At 42.7% G+C, this 19,656-nt stretch overlaps 3 protein-coding genes across 4 annotated transcripts; 1 reads left to right on the forward strand and 2 right to left on the reverse strand.

Moving 5' to 3' along the window:
- The first annotated feature begins 4,820 nt into the window (after positions 1–4,820).
- LOC129582685 (frizzled-4-like) lies at positions 4,821–10,730 on the forward strand. The gene is made up of 4 exons (XM_055474265.1): positions 4,821–6,541; positions 7,413–7,915; positions 8,449–9,236; positions 9,688–10,730. Exons 1-4 carry the CDS (start codon positions 6,533–6,535, stop codon positions 10,491–10,493), a joined length of 2,106 nt encoding a protein of 701 aa, XP_055330240.1. The 5' UTR covers positions 4,821–6,532; the 3' UTR covers positions 10,494–10,730.
- Positions 10,635–14,247, reverse strand: LOC129582686 (alpha-(1,3)-fucosyltransferase C-like). Of its 2 annotated transcripts, none has more exons than XM_055474266.1 (3): positions 13,908–14,247; positions 12,058–12,496; positions 10,635–11,499 (listed from the first exon to the last, which is right to left on the reverse strand). In XM_055474266.1, exons 1-3 carry the CDS (start codon positions 14,059–14,061, stop codon positions 10,890–10,892), a joined length of 1,203 nt encoding a protein of 400 aa, XP_055330241.1. In that variant the 5' UTR covers positions 14,062–14,247; the 3' UTR covers positions 10,635–10,889. The 2 variants fall into 2 exon arrangements, with proteins under 2 accessions (XP_055330241.1, XP_055330242.1); XM_055474267.1 differs by lacking the exon at positions 13,908–14,247 and adding an exon at positions 13,022–13,145.
- A 3,954-nt stretch (positions 14,248–18,201) lies between these two features.
- On the reverse strand, positions 18,202–19,179 carry LOC129582687 (uncharacterized). Its single transcript, XM_055474268.1, has 3 exons — positions 18,749–19,179; positions 18,535–18,688; positions 18,202–18,456 (listed from the first exon to the last, which is right to left on the reverse strand). The coding sequence occupies exons 1-3, from the start codon at positions 18,925–18,927 to the stop codon at positions 18,286–18,288; spliced, it is 504 nt and encodes a 167-aa protein (XP_055330243.1). The 5' UTR covers positions 18,928–19,179; the 3' UTR covers positions 18,202–18,285.
- Between the last annotated feature and the right edge of the window lie 477 nt (positions 19,180–19,656).

Raw genomic sequence — 19,656 nt, forward strand, 5'->3', positions numbered from 1 at the left:
TCCGCGTGCGGTATACGAGGCTTGATCATGAGCGGCGACGGAATATGCAGTTACCAGCGTCCGAGAGTTGACTGATCGAAGATAACGCGGTGTGGAACTAGCTTCCCACTGACCATGACTCCATGAGGAACGCGCACCATGCAATTGTGAGTCATCACAATGGCCGCGCGACGGTGTCCGGTGCAGATCCTACAGTTCAGCGGCAGGGAGAACTACGTTTTTAACCAATTTCAGTTTGGACAAAACAAACCGAATATGAAGCGATATGATAAACTGAGCCGTAGATTACAAAACTTTGTTAATTCTTGCCAATATATGCCCCAGAATTAAGACAAAACCCGTGCGTGTGTTAACGAGACTTATAATTAGTATAGTACTAGGAAAATGCAGTATTGCGTGCAGTGGTAAACCGGAGCGCAGCATGAGAGGTGGAGATAGTTTATTTCTGGCTGGTTCACAAAAAGCGCTACTTTTACATTTTGTAGGAAAACTTTGGTGCGGCCCCAGCGGCAATCCCATTTTCTCGCGGCTTTTTGCGACACACCCTAGCTCCCGGCGCAGGGACCTATTCCAAAACACTTTGCTCTTGAAGGGAAGGGAGGTGCGCGTACGTACCCCCCTTCCCTTAAAAACAGTGCAGTGCGTACCCTGCGTACCCCTTAAAACCAGTGCGTACCCCTTAAAAACCGGTCTGAATTACTGAATTTTCAACGCGTACTTGATTAGGTGTTGAATTTTAACAGCGTACCAAGGCTTCCATATATAGATATATGGAGGCATTTGTTATACTCGATCCGAAACCTTTTTTAGGCGATTATATATATAGCGCCCTTCTTTCTTGATTCGTTTTTTTCTTATCTTTGTGCCGGGAGGAAAGGAAAACGGAAAATATATCCGGTTAAGTGCATCAAAACGTAAACAATTGCGTACATAAAATCATAATGTACATTCATGGAGAACTACCCAAACGATTAATATACTGTATACGTACAAATTGTTTGCTACTGTTATACATGCAGGCCGGGGATCGAGTGGAGATTTATCCGCGGGTCACCTTTCCTATCACAAGTAAGCCATTATTATGCGAGCCGATATACAATACACATACGATATAGAATCTCTTATATGGAGATTTGCGATGCACTTACTGCACTGTCATCCGCTTTTTTGGTTTCTCCTCTGAAACTTGCACAACCACGGAAACTAAAGCAGTTTACGCGAGCATTATTTCCTAATTTTCTTGTTAGTACACAATAGTTTCCCACGATCCCTAAATACTGAACACTTACTACTTACTAGTTACTACTTTTAGTAAGCTAGATAAGCACAGAGTAAAGTACGTTTACTTGTGTCAATGATTTTAACCAGGCGTGCATATACAGTTGTATTATTTTGTACTTATCGTTATTACATACAGGTACAGTATTAAATGCATTCCTTACTCACTAACTGCTATTTCTTAAAACCAATCTGTTCATCTTTTCATCCAAAAGAATTCGGGATCCTCTCTAAATACGCGGTTATAATAAGATACCGAATTCGAAATTACTTTGTTGAGCGCCCGAAATTAATAAAATTGTTTACTGTATATTTAATGCCAAATTAGTTAATGGTACTAGTACCGTACTACAAGTAATTTAAGTATTATGTTTGCCTTGGTATTTAATTATATCATTCTGGTACTGGAGTAAAGAAATTACTTACAAAGTATACACTCGTCAGCCGTATGACACTCGTATAATATCTATATATAGATAGACGTACAATATGATACATATATATATACGTCTAGATCTCATTATCACATTTACGGCAAAATTAATTCTACTCCAGGCAAAGTTTCCATTTGTGTGTGCTGTTGATGCAGTGTTTTTAACGAGGAAATAATTTATATTGTCTGCGCCTACAGATACGTCGGCACTTTTCATAAATTGTAACCAAGAGCGGGTGCTTTTTCGATTGAAAAAATTATGTGCGGCTGTCCTAAGCCGTGTGGTCAATCAATACTTTTGAAACTGTACCAGTAACATACAGATCTGTATATCCAAATTCATGCACTTTTCTTCTTTCGTCCAAAGATTCGAATTTATTCATCCCGGGATTAAGACAATCCGGCCGTTTCAGTCTTTCATACTCTTTGCGGTAGCATATTTCTCAAGCAGGATAATGTCATTTCCTTTTCAATCATCTCAGCGTAAATTAATTCTGAAATGTTTCAGCTGAGCGCAGCATGTCGGCAGGCGTTGCTTCAATGTGGTTTCCAGTTTTCACCGCAGATGGATCAGAACCGGCTGTCCATCTGGCCAAACAGCAAAGATACACGGTATTATTCGGTAAAGCACATGCTGCATTAGTTATGGTTTCTGTATTAATTCTTTTTACAATAGAGTTAATTCCCTTTGTGCAGCAGCATTGTTTGCGCCTGCGCTCTTTTCGAAAGCTCCAGTAATCTGCATTCCGGCACGGTCAAATTTGCACTACAAAGGATAACGGCAAATATTTGTATGGATTAATTAGTAATGTCTGACAATTGTACTAATTATTATTTATGAAATTTCCGAGCGTATTTTCATAAAAACTGCATCCAAAGAATTTGACATTAATTTTATGATTACTTTACTTCGCAATATTTTAATTATGACAGACATGGATAGCAGGTCAAATGTGCGACAGTTAACCATGTTAAATATATACGTAGTAAGTGTATTGCTACCATATACAGTTTTACGCAGAAAACAATTGTCTATTTACGCGTATTTCATGAGCGTAAAAAATTTTGTGAATAAATGAGTAATGTCAAGTTTACTTTTCATTAATGGATGTACATCATGTACACAATTACAAACTAGTAACACAAATAAAATAAGTGTTGATCACATCGCGAATTCACAATGATTTTGGGCCGGAAATGGTCTTCATTATAACGAACAGAATTGCAGAGATATTCCGGGTAAGAGATATGCAATTATGATGATACTCTGATCAAACAAAGCGTTGAATTGCTAATCCGCGGGAGGCCGGCATTTGGAGCCGCAAGCGCAAACCGGCTGGACACAATCGCACACGGTTATTTGAAACCACTCCAATACACACAGCATTTCCATACAGATGAGAAACAGAGACACCGCTGCCCGCGCGCTGTGCTGCTTATCAATACACACACATTCGGCCAGCTGAACAGCCCTCTGACCACTGGACAATAATGAGCCAATCGATCTGTCATACACCGTACGTGTCAACTGTGCAGACAGACAGCGCAGACAGGCACACACATACACAACTGACAACTGTGCCAAATGCACTGCGTTATCCAATTTTCCCCCTTTTTCGCTGCCAGCGCGTCGGATTGCATTGTTACAGGGGATTATTTTTCCTTGTCCTCAAGCTGGCTTTCTGTTCGCGCTGTGCTTTGTCTTTTTAATCAGCCTGCAAGCTGCATTCTGGCAGGAAAAACTCGGCGGTTGAGGGGTAGCTAATTAAGGCGCGCAGTCAGCCGCGAGTGGACGGCATTGCTGTCGGACTGTTTTCCCAGGGCTGCTGACGCCCCTCCCGGGCCAAGGTAATCCCCTGGACTTGATTAATCTAATTAAAATTGGCCCACTTTTGTTCGCGCCAGCGTCCATGGCGCCTATTGTCACGATGCTGATGGATTGCGACCTCAAGGCAGCAGCAGCGCTGTACGGGATGGGTGAAACTTGAGTTTATTAACGCAAATACACTGGACAATGAATTTTACGACTTCAGCGGCTTTTTAATGGGGTGTGCGAAGTAATCTCTGCTAATTTAAGTATCATTGATTTATCACACTCTGCTGGCGGATCCGGTGTAGTGGACCAGTGGTCATGCACTAATTCGTGCACTGTACAGCGAAATATTAAAGATAAACTGATCACAATTTAATTGCTGTAGTGCAGCACATGCATATGCGTCAACAAGTTTACAACCGTAATAGTTATCGTACGACTTATACGATTACTATTGCCTTACAATATACCTTTTACAGTTTACAGTCGATTGTGGTATACTTATTGTTAATGTAATTTATTCTTAAGACAGAACCAGGAAAAGGCAACAGTTTGTTCAAGCAGAGCTGAAAGCTGTCCGGTTATGAAGCCATAAATCACGAGCAAATCATTCTGTCATTTGGCTTTACCGCTTCAACAGCTTCTTGAGCTCTGTGTTTAAGTTGTTAAGCTGGGCCAGCAGATCGCTTTAGAAACTGACACTGTAGGCCAAAATTGAATATGTATTAATTTTACAAATTAGCAAACTCAAATGGTGCACATAAAACATTTATGGTACACGGCCATAACCGTATTCATGCGTCATTTATATGGAATTACTGTACAAGCTGTAACGCAGTTTACCGCAAATGTGAGTTTACGTACGCAGTATGTAGATGATTATGCTTGAGTTACAGGAAAATTGGAAAATGTTAGTCGTGTTTCCAAAATATTGTTCAAAAAAAGCATAAGTTTTATGTTATTGTCGTTTGCAGTACTTGTTGAGTTAGTCTAGGACCCATAATTAACTGGTGACCTTTGTGAGAAAATTGTGAGAACTATGAATATCGATTCAATGGTCGTAATTTCGCAAGTCAGCTAATCGATTGGTATGTAAGATATAAGTTCTGTGCTGTTTCGATAAGCGATGTTCAGCTGCATTGTTATGCAGCCCAGAGATAAAGGGATGCGATAAGAAACATTCCTTTTAGGCACGCATTTTCGAATTATGCCCACAAACGTGCGTGCCGGGTTAAAATGTGTTTACAGTTGAGTGTTTTCAGCGCCAGAGCGCTTGATTTGGTATGCTATATTGGAAAGCGTGTTGATAAGCCGCAAGAGTAGAAGCAGACACGTTCTGGCTGATAAGAAAGCATCCAGATGTCGATAGATTTCTCCAAATATGCCACTCAAAACCATCCACGGATAATAACCCCAAAGCCACACCACCACAGCCAAGACATTTTGGAAACGCATGAAATGCTTAAAAGTGTATTTTCCTTTCGCGTCGGCATGTCAAGTGTATGTTTACGAAATGGACCAATGGCTATATTAAAAGGGGGCGTTGGTCACTATAATAAGGCAAGTGACGCCGGTGGAATGATAACGATAACACGCATTACAAGGAAATTGTCAGCGCAGTCTGATTAGGCTTATCTACCCGCCATTATCAAAATTTGGGGCACAAAATTTTTCTCAATCGAAGGCAATATTTTGCAGTGCGTTATTTGCACTAGCGTACAACTCTTTATACGTGAGGTTTATTCCATTTTCTGCGATCAGAACCTGGGTCCAGAATTTTCAAGGCCAGCCGCGGTCGTGGTCACTTCCTTGTGCGCAGACGGCACTGCTCCCTGTACTGTCCCCGCGATAATGAATTAGCCAGCAGTCAAAAGCACTCAGAGCCTCTTTTCGCCGTGGATGCCCCAGTGAAAAGATTGTGGACACCGCAAAGAGCGCACGATGATCGTTTGAAGAATAGTTAGAGGAGAGGAAAGACGGGCCTCGCGGGCAAATGGCATTGCATGGAGGATTAAAATCGGCTCTGACCGTCGACGCTCTTGATGCATGCTGATGAGTGGAGTCGCGCCAGCCGCGGTCAGTTGCATATACAGTTGAGAGAGAAGCCACAGCTGCAGCCGTTCTATCTGTCCATCACGCACATATATATACACAGTCCAAATTCCTGCATTTCTTATTTCCACTTTGTTTTGCCAACGATTGGAAAGATCTCTGTCTCTTCAGACCCGCTCGTCGTGATAATATTTTATGCGCTGCAGATTACAGCTCATGGATTTGAATAAATATTTTTCCATTTTCATCCGCTTAATCGATAGATGTGACGGAACGCGATGAATCGATGATCCTGTGAAGAATCTACAGTTTATTTACCACTGCCGGAATTCGGTCGACTTTCCTCGACTTTTACGTCAGCGTTTTGCCAGTCTAATTTCCCCTTCTTTCGTTATCAATTCGTACGATATTTTTCCGGTCATATTTATTGCGGTCAGACCACTTGAATGGTAACCATTCTGTGATTGTACGCGTGGATGTCAATTATCGTTCAACGCGGACAATCGGCCGCATTTTTTTATCAGTGGAGATTAATTGTTGATCTGCACATACGATACATGGCTGTTTAGTTGATTGTTATGGCGGTGATAATGGTGCCAGGAGAACAGTGAAGGAGTTCCGTGGAAGATTGTTATTGCCAGTATTATATTCTGTCTGGTGGCCGCTGAAGAACGCGCACCGCGCAAAAGAATATCCCGGCCTGTGCAGAAAGAAAACTGTCTGGGCATTTTGCAGATCATAAATCGTCCGGCCGCGTTCTACTATCCTCTCGCCAGTGATAATTATTCTTCCTTTGTGATTGTTCTGCACAGCCACTAAATCACCGAGAATTGCCATTAAAACAACAGCCAGCATCACGTTCAGTGTCCGTAATTAGATTTATGCGCTGCTGATTGGGATTTTTAGTGTTGTGGACCGTTGGTCAGCACAAGCCAATATAAACCAGCCTCCTTGAAATGGAAAAGGTACGCCTGGTACAGTATTTAATTTGATCGTGCTGCTTTATGATCAATTTCGTTGCAAGTGTTTGATTTATTAATTAGTTAAGCATTTTTACTTAATGTGATTTATTCATATGCACGTTCACGAAAAGCCCCAGCACCAGAACTCCAGACGGCTTAGTGGGTTTACGGTTTACTTTGCACATATAAACTGTTAAATGAATCATTCAGTGCAATAATTAAATCATTGCACATAACTGTACATAAATGCGATTTTACTGCATTAATCTAAGTTCTTAACGATTGCAATTATTAACCACGCAGAGGTTCCAATTTAAGTACTTGAATCTCTAATTTTTAGCAACAATTAAGCTGACGGTAAATCGTTTCGCTTTAAATTGCGTACGCATCAATCTTTTGAAATAAAACTGCAGTAAGCAGGTAACACGTATTGGATGTGATTTGATAACTTCCACTGCCGAAGTTAGAATGTGCGTAATTGGCCTCTATTAAAATATTAATGATGTTATTTGGTATTACAGCATTTTATTATGTTTGCGCGATTTTGACTCTTGGTAACTCATTAATATACACTTGCCGTGGTAGTGAAAATTTTGTTACAATTAATCTTTAAAGTTTAAATTATGTACTTGCAGTTTTGTTATTTTGACCGTTCTATCCAGTTCTGGTGCAGATAGGCTGAGATAGCCAACGGTGTCATAGTGATTAATTTGGTATCTGATTGATTTCATTCTTTTTGTTATGGCATTTTAAAACGAGCCGTTCCATTTCAATTCTCACCAAACACCAAGGTGACAATTATCCGATTAATCTGCTCCCGTATATTTTAACCGGTTCTGTGAATTTTTAACACAAACCCGGCAATTATTGATAGGCCAAAGTTGACGCCGGGCCTACCCGCAATCACCACACGCTCAATGGACTAACGGACAGTGTCCGCCCTGTGAATAGAGCCATCCATCGCGCATCAACACGCATCCACTTCCTGCCGCATACTGTGCTCATGCTCCTCATCAGCCTACTGCATCTTCCCATGCATGCCGCCCAGGCCGAGCAGCCACCGCCGCCCGTTGGCCCGGCCGTGGCCAGCAGTGAAGCGCAGATTATCTTCCGTGAATGGGATCTCCAGTCGCATCAGACCTGCCAACCGATCCCGGAGAAATCCGGCTGCCGGGTGATGCCCTACAACGCTACCACCACGCCGAATTTGGTGGGGCAGTATGATTCGCGGGAAGCCGAACAGTCGCTGGACTCGTACAGTCTGCTGGTGAAGAACGGTTGTTCGCCGCATTTGAAGTTTTTCCTGTGTGCTACTTATTTTCCCATGTGCACTACGGTGCCGCCGGTGGATACGGTTATTATTATTCCACCATGCAGGTAATTGTCCTAATTGACACCAGACCACAAAGGTCAATATTGTTATACTGTAAAAACGTAATATTTCCTTGTTCTCGATATCACTTTTATCTCAAACTGAATTCCGGAGTAGAATACGAATAACTTCAGTGTGTGTATGTGTGTGGATCATCGGTGTTTTATAATATGGCGAATAACAAGAAAAACTTAATAAAACTGTAGTATTTCTTTGTTTTTCTGATTTTTGGAGTCTTCTATGGCTGTTCGAAAAATGCAGTACGACTATTTTCCTTTTCCGAGTAGTGTCTGCATAACTTTATTTTACACTAACCTTTAGTGGTGCGGTTTAATTTATTTGTTGAAGTACAGAGAGAGCTGTTGAGACTTTGTTGGTCGTTTTATGAATTACAGTACAAAATTCGTCCATTATTTTTGGATTTGGATGTTGATGTTTCACTACATCTCCAAATTTTGGTTATTTCTTACTTCTTAGTTAGTGGTTGACTTTCATACCTAAAAGTTCGGAATTCATACTTATTCTCGTCTTCTTACAGGGCGTTATGTTTGGCCGTGCAAGAGAAATGTCTGCCGGTGATGCAGGAGTTTGGCTACCCGTGGCCGTCCGCGCTGGACTGCGACAAATTCCCGGAAGCCAACCGCAAGGACCAGATGTGCATGCCGGGCCCGATTGAAAACGTCCGCCAATCTTCTCCCAAACCCCGCTCCTCCAGACCGCCGCCGACCTCTCCCGCCCCGCCCGCACCTCCCGACAGCCTCGTCTGTCATCCCCATTCCGCGTTCATTCGCCTAAACGCGTCGCGCGCCTGTGCCTTCGACTGCGACGCCAATTTCATCACCACTGAGGAGGACAAACTCACCACCGACATTCTCCACGGTGTCGTCGCATCCTTCGCGATCCTCCTGGGAGGGGCGGTCTTCGGGGTGCTGTGCTGTGCGGCCGTCCGTCTCGGTCCGCTGGAGAAACCGGTTGGCTGGGTGGTGGTGTGTACCATGGTCATGTCGACGGGGTATCTGGTGCGACTGATTGGGGGACGGTTCCTGATGGGCTGCACCATGGATGAGGAGCATGGGCGGGCGTACGTGATTGTCGATGGGGTACTGGAGGTGAAAGGCTGCATCGCCGTGTTCATCCTGCTGTACTATTTCGGGATGGCCGCCAGTCTGTGGTGGCTGGTGATGACGCTGGCCTTCTGGATGTCCTCCGGAAAGGACGGAAAGGTCCGGGAGAATCCGGGCTATATGAAAGTGGCGCATCCGGCTGTGTGGCTGACTTCTGCGGCTCCCACCGTTACTGCACTTGTCGGAAAATATGTCGATGCCGGTAAGTTTGCGCATAACTGCAGATTTGAATTTCTGATCGTTAATGTATGCGGTAACAATAATCATCTTTCCAAGTTCTCAACGCTACATTTCTCTGACACCGGTTACACTGGTACATGGTTGTAGTGTGGTGGCTGTCATTGGCTGATGATATGTTGTCCATCTCTCCAAAGTGATACATTGGTACAGAATATTATACATACGTGGATGAACCACAGCTAGATTCGACTCGATTAGACTGGGCTAATAATCAGAAAAATAACAGTCTCCTTGTATTTTTCGAGAGATTCAGTTTTTGTGTGCTGGGCCGGTTGGTGTTGTTTTTCCGTTTTACGCTTATAGACTTTTCTTCACCATTGTTTTTAATCAGGAGCAAATATTAGCTGAACTAGATAAGCGTAAAAATAGCCCATTTCCAGATGCTGAATAGCTAACGTTACGCTCTTCGACAGATGAATTATCGGCAACATGCTCCGTGGGCCAGCAGAACCCGCAAGCTCTCCTCTGGCTCCACCTCTTCCCTTTATGTCTTATCACGCTCCTGGGCATTGTCGCCCTGACCCGCGGCGCCATCCTGCGCCGGCAGCACGCCCTCTCCGACACCAAAAGCATGAAGACCACCTCCTCCGACACCGGCACCTGCAGCCTCTCCTCCAAACGCCCATCCCGCCGCCATCACCAACTCAGCGACCACTTCCTCCTGCCGAAATGCGCCGTCTTCTTCCCCTCGGCGGTTATCGTCATCATACTCTACAGCGTCGAATACTTCCACCGCGACACGTGGACAGCGCCCGGCGTCCACGGCCTGCCGGTGGTGTACTACTTAACGCGGGTGCTGATGCAGTACGCCTTCGGGATCACACTGTCCATCTGGACGATTATGGCGGCGCTGACGCCGCGGGTCTGTGGGACCGTGGTGAAGAAGCCGCTGCCTAATCAAGCGGTTCTGCCGCCGCACTACGCCAATGTCCCGCCGTTCCCGCATGTGCCGGACATGAAGGGGGATTTTACGCGGGTGACGTTGTACGAGAGTAGTTTCCATCCGTCCAGCAATGATTATGCGTCGGTTAATATGCGGGTCCCGGCGCCCACGGAGGTCTCCTATCCGCCCAGTGTGTCGACGGCGTACCATAGTGTGGGACATCTGCACAATAATAAACTGGCGGCACAGCAGCAGAATCTGTTTGCCACGCAGGATATGGGCAGGAAGTCCATGGTGTCCTCGACGCTCAAAGACGGGAGACACGATTTCGTATAAAATTCTCGCGGGATGTTCCGTGTGCCGATCGATATGTACAGATTTCGCACCGCTATTTAATTGTTGTGCTTTAAAGACGTGTGGATTTATCTACTCTGTCACAATAACTCTGATTTGCATTTACTTAAAAGTTGCTCGATATGATGTGTATAGTTCTTTATTTTTTTATGATTTACCGTACATGTACTGTAAAATATCATTGATAAAATAAACGCAGAATTTTGCCAGGAACTGAAACTGAGGAACTCTCGTAAAAAATCACATAAAGCCAAATAACAGCGAAAAAGCAAATAAAACATCATAAGCGACACCACGAATAACGAAAACAAAACAAAATGTTAAAAACTGTCTTGGCAGGAAGCAGTTTCATAATACCACAAGGTCATGAGCGAGAAATTACAAAATAACAGCACTAGTACTGAAATTCTGATTGCAACCCTGCTTATCCCAGAACGTCCGCAAATCCCTGCGCTTCCCTTTCCCAACATTGGTATGTAATTTTTCACATAATTTACAAAACGCCAACGGTGTTCCCCACGGCACCACAGTGTAGACTTTCCGCCATTCATGGAATGAATTATACAGCAGCCGATCGGCTAAGATCCGCTGCAGATACTGCGCCAAATCCGCCGGACTATCAAAATCCAGAGCATTGACAAAGGAACCCGGCGGCGCCAGGGCCGAATAGTTGGCCCCGCCCATCACGACGGGAATCACCGGATAATCGTGAACCGCCAGGATCTTGAACAGCTTTTCCGTTACATAATCCGGACACAGGGAATTCTCCAGGGCTAAATAAAAATGGTATGATTTCAGGATGTTGTCGCAGGATGTTGTGGAGTTGTTGTCTTTGCCGCAGTCCAGCTGCCCGCACCGGCCGTATATGTCCACATCGATGTGGGAGGTCAGCTGGTCGACGTAAGTTTCCCGGTGGGAATGCGACTGGCACCGGCTGACAATCCACGCGATGGGCGCCAACTTCCGGTAGGCGGCCAACTCGAAAGCACTGCAGTTATTAAAGAAATAATGTGCTATCAATAATTCAAATCAAGAAATAATAAAATTCGTATACCGCTGGGTTATACATTCGTATTTGTAATATTAATTATTTAATTGATGTAAGAAATACGAATTCATTCAATAAGATTTCAGAAAATTTGACTGCCTAGATTTTTCTGAATAACAACTAATAAATTAACAGAAAGCCAGAAACTGCATGCTTTCAAAATTTCTTGCTATGTAATGCTAATTTAAAACACCGAATTTCATAGTTTTTTCGCTAGTACGAAAACAGAACATCATATTCATTACGGACTAAATATCACAGATTTCACTGAAGTGAAAATTAAAGACAATGAATAATGCGGGAGATGTTTTACAGTATGCACCGAAATTCTAAAATACCTATTACATATGATTTGGAATTTTGGATGATAAGCGCATAATACGGACAGTGGACAAATGTCGTAGCCTAAGGTCACTACAGGCGATTCCTTCCTGCATGGTGATTCATATAACACACAATAAAGATACAATTAGTTGTAATTTTGTATTTACTACTTACTATTGCATAGTGTGATTGATTTTTTTCTCGAAATAATCAGGCAATTTTGTTTGCGGCTTGGATCGTTTTGTGGAAAATCCATAAGGAAACAGAATATCGGAATCCAGCCGATACGTCATGGTCCAGTCGAACACACCGTCCAGTAACTGCTCGTCAAAGTAGGAGTATACCGGTGATTCCTTTAGGCAAAACACCCATTTCTGGTCGGCTGAGCGCGATTTCGGAAGGTGCTCCAAACGGGTGGTTTCCCGCAGTGAGAACAATACCGCGTTGGCTGTCGACAGGAACTTCCGGTCAAAGGTCATGCGGCAGTTGGGATATGTGCATTTGAAGCGCTGGAACATGTCATTTCCGGTTGTCAGCGAAAAGTCAGGAAATTTGTCCCATAATAAAATTGTGCGCATCGTCAGAGCATTTGCTTTTGATGATTTCTTTTGACCTAAAAAAATTCACCGAATTATTTTTTGGAGAATTACATATTTTTGAGATAATTAATTAGTACATTTTATTACATACTCAGAATATGTACTTACACACTCTGCTATCGGTAAATCGCTCATCTTACCATAAACCAGAAATTTTTACGCTATTAATTTTAATATTTGTGGACAATTACGCGTACCGAATCGTGCGCGGTTAGTTCGCATTTGTTGAATTATTACAATATCACGGATATGTGCAATGATGGCCGTAGTTAATGGAATTATGACTGTAACGTCGCGATTTGAACTGAAAACGTACATTTCTACTAAACTACCGCGTATTTCAACTGAACAGTGGTACAGAACTACAGATACCGGTTAACTTTTTATTTTGAAATAAATACGCTTAAAATAATTAAATATTAAATCAATACGAGTATTGTTCGTTCAGATTATATCCTGATACCGGCATTTAGGGTTTAAACGTACACAGTAAGTAATTAAAGTGCGTTTTTATAAAATTAAGACATAGTAGACATTACCTCGATCGTGTAAAACGGCATGGGCCCCGCTTACACAGTTGAGACTCGTACTATTTGCTAACTTGGATTTTAATATTACTTAATTACTCAAGTAAGTATGTTTTGCACCAGATTTTATGACTGCAGCAAATGCATGTAAACTGTAAATCGTACCAAAAATTTGAGCTAAAATACTTAACAAATAAATGGTTTCCGGCTACTGCTGTCTGCTGGGCCCCCAGGCGGCGGTGGTTACGAAACCCAGCGTGCTCGAAGGCATAACTTCGTGTTTCAGCTTGTTCCAGCTGAAGTCTTTGGTGATCAGTTCATTCAGCTGTCTTTGAGTCAGACAAAATTTATCGGGAAGTCCTTTTGATGTCATAAATTTATAATCACATTCTTAGTCAGCGTTCCTGAATGTTAATTTTGACTTGAGATATGTAATCAATTATCATCCGTCAACAGAGTTCCTGGTATTTGTGTAGCGGAGTCTCATTTGGGTTATTATCGAAATAATCGAATCCATTACTACCAGTTCACATCATTTGTTGTCTCGGCTGATTATGCGATTACCGATTGTTATAAAAGTGGGGGGATTTCCGGAAAAGATATGACTCTATTTATTTATCATTTATTTTATATTGATCAAGCTTTGTGCTACGACCTGCGGAATTCCAGAAACATGTATCTCCAACGAGAATTTCTGAGCCAGTTTACGACTTTACGTGATGTGAATCAGTGAGTGTGGTTAACTGGCGACTCTCTGTACTGTACCTGCATACTAGCCATGTAAAGTACAGAGAGTCGCCAGAAACGCCATAAAAGTCATCAGGCTGTGGATCTGCTCAGCTTTTTTTGCCAACCCAGACAGTACAGCAACAGGTAAGTTACCGTAAGTAAAACCTACTTGATGTATTGGTCCGTTTAACCAAGACACGGGAACGGTCCTTGTCAACATATCTGGGAGGCTCCGGTTCGTGATGGTGCACAATCAGGAATGCCAGTACAATCAGGACGGCCAGAATGCCCAGAAATCGACATCTCCCACTGCGGAACAACATTGAAATTTACTCCGCGCGTGATGTAGCATTACACTGTCTCAGGTACTCGTAATTCTTTTTGCATTATTATTAGATTAGATCGGTCCAGGGAAAGGTTGGTTCAACTGTTTTTCTCTTTTGAAAAAGACAAGAACATCGTTATCGTACACCCGCGCTGGAAAACTGCTTATTTTCACTTTTTTTCATTCGCTGTGTTCGGTTTACTACGGCTTATTCGTACCAGCCGTACGTGAATCGTGAAACCTGATCGTTATCATTCTGTATCCACTTTAATATCATGAGTACGAAGTATTGTAGTTTCAGAGATGTTTTCTTTGTGTAATTACTTCCCAAAGTACGGCGCCACTGACGTGAGATTTAATAAATATTACGTATCTAAAAATTTGACTTTCAATTCGTGCTGAATCATTTATACAAATATTTTTTAAAAACATATATTTTAAAAAAACATTTTTCAGGTTGCAGAGTGCAGACTACCAGATAACAGTTTATTGGTTTAATCCCGGTGTCATTACTAACTTAGTAGCAAACTTTTTATTGTTAATTTGACCACAGACCACTTTAAATTAAATAAAGACAGGAAAATTTCTTTGTTTCCTTCTCCGCTTTTGTTTAAAATCGCAAACTGTTACGCGATATGTCTTCCATGCTTGTTGCTCCGCGGCCGAACGTGCAGTTTTAAAATTAAATAAAACCCAAGTACCTAATACTACCTATGCCGCTTTTCTCTGGCAGCATTGGCTAGTGTCCACTGAAAACGCAAACGAATAACAGAAAACTGCTCTCACTGGCGATTTAAGTAAAAACGACAACAGCACCCGCCCACGTGCCCCCTCCGGAATTTTTTCCAAAATGGGTACTTCGAAAAAGTAAAGGGGGATGTACTGATTAGAAATGCTAGCCGATTTAGCAGAAAACGGAAGAAATTACTATTTTTGGTTGAATTTCTGGTGATTTTTGCAGTAAAACTGACTGTTGGCTTCGCGCTCCGCGCGAAAGTACGCTATAGTTGTTTAATGCACATCATACAAGGAATTTTTACTTCCGGTGCGAAATATAGGCAAGGTACAAGGGTTCACCATATTCTAAATACACAAACGGGTTAGTGAGTCAAATACACATTAATTTTATTAATTAACCATGCTCCAAGAAGTGCTTTACAAGAAATTCGTAATCATTTAGTATTTTTATGGAGCTTCTAGCAACAACATGGGTCCGCTTCGCGCAAAAGTTCACGTTTTCAGTAAACTCTTTACATAATACAGTCTTAGTTCTTGCCCTTTAGCTTTCGCTGCAAAACAAACGAATTATTTTCTGCAAATTTTAATGGATTTTCTAGCAATTTGGGCAGCGAATTCGCTTGCTGGGTTCGCGCTTCGCGTGAAAATGGATAACCAATGTAATTTTTTACCCGATACTTTGCTTCAAAAGCTGAGTACTTTTTACGAGTACGAAGATGTGCATTGCTTTCTCTCGTACTCCTAGAGTAACCGCAATGGATGGGCATCGCGTAGGAGCGGCGGGCTTGGGCTTTGGCGGACATCTCCGCCTTCAGCAGACACTTGCGACAGTTGCCCGCTCTGCGAAGGCGTGGTGGCAGAAGCGGGAGATCTCCACACCGATAAGGGCGGCCGCCTGCAGCACCGTTGTTTGTGGGATCCAAAATGTTTATCGCCCTGCAGTTGCCCACTAGAGGCAAGTCTTCACCCTTAAGGAAAGAACGGTTTCCGCTGTTTAAAATTTTTTTTGTTATGCATCAATGCAACAGTGCTTTCCTCTTGCATTTTGATCATTACGAATTTATGACCGGGCGTCTCGACCACTCGGCTGCATGAGATACGCAGACCTCTTAGCGCCCGGCTAACGTAGAACTGTGTTTGGAAACAGATCCATCATCCCTCACAATTTCACGACACTGCGGGAAGTTCTGCTCACCACCCAGGAACGTATTCAGCGTAAGCGATCATCCAAGCCAAGCCAAGATCAGCGAAAAGCTAAGATAGCTAAGTAGCGTCTAGAGTAAATACTAAAATTAATAACTTTGGAAAGCACTAGAAGTACTAGGACCCTTCTAGGAGTAGTACAGTACAAAAATTAATCATACAATCAAGTCTAATTATGTACACCGTATATCGCGTTCTATATATGTGCATAACACGGTCGATGGCCAGCGATGTACCGAGGAGCATGGTTAACGTTATCGAATCGTTTCCTGCACAAAATGGCGACCGAAAGTCTGTACAGGTTTCAGAAAACTTAAGAGGCATTAAAATTTTTTCCTGACCAGTTTGGAAAGCGATGATTATTCTCCCACATCTAATATTGAAAACGTGTGCTAAACAGTGTACTTCTACAGGTGATGTGCCAATTTGCCAAACCATGTTTGCAACAGGTACAATTGTACTTACTACTACTGAGTTGATTACGTCGTCACTCCTGTAATGTACTGGATTTTAAGTTGCATAACTATACAACATGGAGATCAAAAGATTGGACTTTTGGCAATCTGTGCAGCTGCGAGTGATCGACTTTTCCACAATCGCCTGGAAATTAAATTTTGCTGGAAATTAATTTACTTATCTGCCGGCTTTGCAGTGGGTGTAACTGTGACTGGCCATAGAAATTACTATGAGAAGTGTACCCTGGCGCTGACATCGCAGACAACCTGGACACTCGTATCTCCTTATCGATGCAACTTTGTTGTCCACAGGGCATAATTAATGGACTGAGCTCTAATTTTTTCATTTCTGGCACTGTAAACTTCAATCGGATCAAGAATCAGATAAAAAAGATCTAACAAATGGACGGTACTAAGAATCTTGCATTGGCCCGCCCGAGTGTGTACTCGTCTCGTATGTATATAGATGTTGTTGGATGCACATTTTTCCCGTACACGAACGCTGTGGTATAACTCCTACCAGCGGGTTACAGTAACAGTAATGGACGTGCTCGAGGCCTTGAGATGTGTAACCTCGCGATCCACTCGAATTCTCGCAACCTACCGCCTGCCAAACTGGTTGCAGTAGTTTTTTAGCTAGAAACGTGACTTCAGGTGCAAGATTAAGGAGTGATTTTCAGTACTCCTGGAAACTGCAAATGATTTCCTTCGCTTTCACCCCTATCCAGACTCTGAGGAAGGAACATTTAGCAATCTGCCGGCTCTGAAGATGTTATCATTAAAAAGTGGTCTGCAAGAGCCCTATAATGTACTTTGTATAAGACCGAGACATGCTGTGATTACACTGCAGTTGTGAATTCGGCTGGCGGACAAGCACTGTGCCACTAATTCTGCTACCGGCGAACGATGGTGATAAAATTGTGTAGTACCGTCCTTATGCCTTCACTGGCTGGATGCCCAAGCGATCAGACATGCACAGAGTACGTGCCGATTGATTACGCCGTTGCTGTTCCCTCCGGACCGAGAGCGCCAGTCGAACATTCGTTGAACGCTGAGATTTTGTTAAAGGTCGCGGTAATTTCGATTTTGTGCGCATGCACGCTTCCATTTTGAGCGCTTTTGTAATTAATCGGTTGCTTTACTGTATGTCACCTGTTATGGCCACGTCAGATGCACATTTTATTAATCTCGTTGCACTGCAGTGAATCAACGGAATGGATAATTAATGTAATAACTGCTGCGATAAATGCTGGTACACGGCAGTGTAAATCAAAGTCAAATATTACTGTATTACGTATATTAACACGATATCCAAGAACCACATAGAAATGCCGTTTTCACAGAATTACATCGGATTCCGTGTGTGTGCGGATCGCAATGAGCTAACTAACAGCTGTACCGTAGATTAGGGACTCAGACTTCAGAACGTGAACTGAACAAGAAAAAATTAATGATGTTACAGTACACGTTTTACAGTACAATGAAATGTCAGCCACCATATTGCAGCCAAGTGCAGAATGAAACACTGTGGCATTACGTGCGCTTTCAGATAAAAAGCGAAATTTATACTTAATACACTTGATGATTTGAATCAGTTTAGCGCGGTACTCCGAAGCCTGTAGAATACCGAGCGTGTTGATTTGAAAATGGATTTTAAACAAGTACTGTAAATAAGGACACCAAACACAAAACAGTAAAAAAATACTCTACAGGAAAAATCAAATGGTTGCAAGGAATCGGAATCAACAAGTTTGTCGTCATCATACGTATACTGTACTCCAATTAAGGACAGCAAAAATGCATAATTACTCCAATTGGAAATTGTTCTAACCACATTTGTTAATATCTTCGGGGAAGTTAATCAACTGACGCAGCTCCGTAAACTGCAAGCTGATATTCGTCTGATCAATCAAACGCCGGGAAAAAAAGCTGATGCCGTAGTTGGGCGTTGCTGGTAGATCAAGATAATCTGTACTTTGCAAAACACCCTTGCTTGCCTAAAACAGGACCGTAAATATTTAAATAATATAATCAAAAAAATTTTGTTTAAAGAGTTTTTTATTCTTAATCTGTACCTCGTAACCATACTGTAACAAGGTCATCCCGTGCAAGTTGGCCATAAAATGATCCTTAATATAGTTGGTGTACTGCAGAAAATAGTCCAGAATGCGCGACAGTGGCGAAGAACAGTCCGTCGCTGATCTGTCGGCAAGTCTCTGGACTGCCCTTCTAACGATAAAACATCCATTAGTCAATTGTGAGACGATTACACGCCGAACAAAACCTTACAAAAATCCCATCCAGATTTCCCGCGAACCAGAGAGCGCGGCTTCTTTGAGCGGGATGACCTCCGTCGGGGATACATCAGTGGCAGACTGCTCGGCCTGCTCCAGGGTGAAGGCGATGGTGTGGTTAAGCCAGCCGCGCCAACGCGTCACAAGGGCATCGCTGTTAGCCAGCGATTCCATGATGGTTAGATTATGCAGCGCGATGGAGATGCCCGCCGCCGGCTGGGTCACACTGGAAATCTGCGGAAGAAGGCAAAATATGTTTTCCCTAACAGAAAACACCCGTTGACGAAATCCTACTCGTATTAATTTTGTGTCAAATTGGCTATAGTACAGAATTAAGTGCCGTTCTCTGTACGAGAAACGATGCTACCAAAACATAATCATCTAATTGTTTATTCGGCGCTTCGAAGAAGCTTCGGCGTTTAGATCGCCCCTTATAATAAGAACGGGAAAAAGAGAACTAATATCAGAGTAGAAACAGCCAGGTTTCGGTACATCTGCAGTCAGGATATCTACCGTAATTATCGAATTAGAGCCCCAGGGTTACAAATATTTCAACCGCCTCACGGGGTGGGCTCCAATTACGGGCATGGGCTTGTATTCGGAGGGAGCTTCAATTTTTCAAACTACTTTTTTTGGCATTGGCTAATATAGGCTGTATAGCATTTAATTAAGCCCATGGGCTTATATTTCGGGGGGAGCTTATAACTTTCAAATGACTTTAAGGGTGGGCTCTAATTACGGGGGGAGCTTCTATTTCGGGGGGAGCTTATAATTCGATAATTACGGTATGCTCATGGGAGCTCGTCGAAATAATTAGCGGTCACGCGATGGTAAGCATAACACCTCGTATTTAACAGCATCAACACTTCGGATTAATTACGCTAGAATATGCAAACATCGCTC

The sequence above is a fragment of the Paramacrobiotus metropolitanus genome, unplaced genomic scaffold, assembly GCF_019649055.1.
Source record: "Paramacrobiotus metropolitanus isolate TYO unplaced genomic scaffold, Prichtersi_v1.0 Parri_scaffold0000008, whole genome shotgun sequence".
Taxonomy (NCBI): Eukaryota; Metazoa; Tardigrada; class Eutardigrada; order Parachela; family Macrobiotidae; genus Paramacrobiotus; species Paramacrobiotus metropolitanus.

What these genes read in the sequence shown, in the direction of transcription:
- LOC129582686 (XM_055474266.1), bottom strand. Translation starts at nt 14,061, where the DNA reads ATGTTGTTCCGCAGTGGGAGATGTCGATTTCTGGGCATTCTGGCCGTC. An exon ending in TAAACGGACCAATACATCAA is followed by an intron (nt 12,497 to 13,907) that starts GTAGGTTTTACT and finishes GAATTTTTTTAG; the next exon opens with GTCAAAAGAAATCATCAAAA. An exon ending in ATCAATCACACTATGCAATA is followed by an intron (nt 11,500 to 12,057) that starts GTAAGTAGTAAA and finishes TAATAACTGCAG; the next exon opens with TGCTTTCGAGTTGGCCGCCT.
- LOC129582687 (XM_055474268.1), bottom strand. Translation starts at nt 18,927, where the DNA reads ATGGAATCGCTGGCTAACAGCGATGCCCTTGTGACGCGTTGGCGCGGC. An exon ending in GAAATCTGGATGGGATTTTT is followed by an intron (nt 18,689 to 18,748) that starts GTAAGGTTTTGT and finishes TTTTATCGTTAG; the next exon opens with AAGGGCAGTCCAGAGACTTG. An exon ending in TGTTACAGTATGGTTACGAG is followed by an intron (nt 18,457 to 18,534) that starts GTACAGATTAAG and finishes GTCCTGTTTTAG; the next exon opens with GCAAGCAAGGGTGTTTTGCA.
- LOC129582685 (XM_055474265.1), top strand. An exon ending in ATTATTATTCCACCATGCAG is followed by an intron (nt 7,916 to 8,448) that starts GTAATTGTCCTA and finishes GTCTTCTTACAG; the next exon opens with GGCGTTATGTTTGGCCGTGC. An exon ending in CGGAAAATATGTCGATGCCG is followed by an intron (nt 9,237 to 9,687) that starts GTAAGTTTGCGC and finishes GCTCTTCGACAG; the next exon opens with ATGAATTATCGGCAACATGC.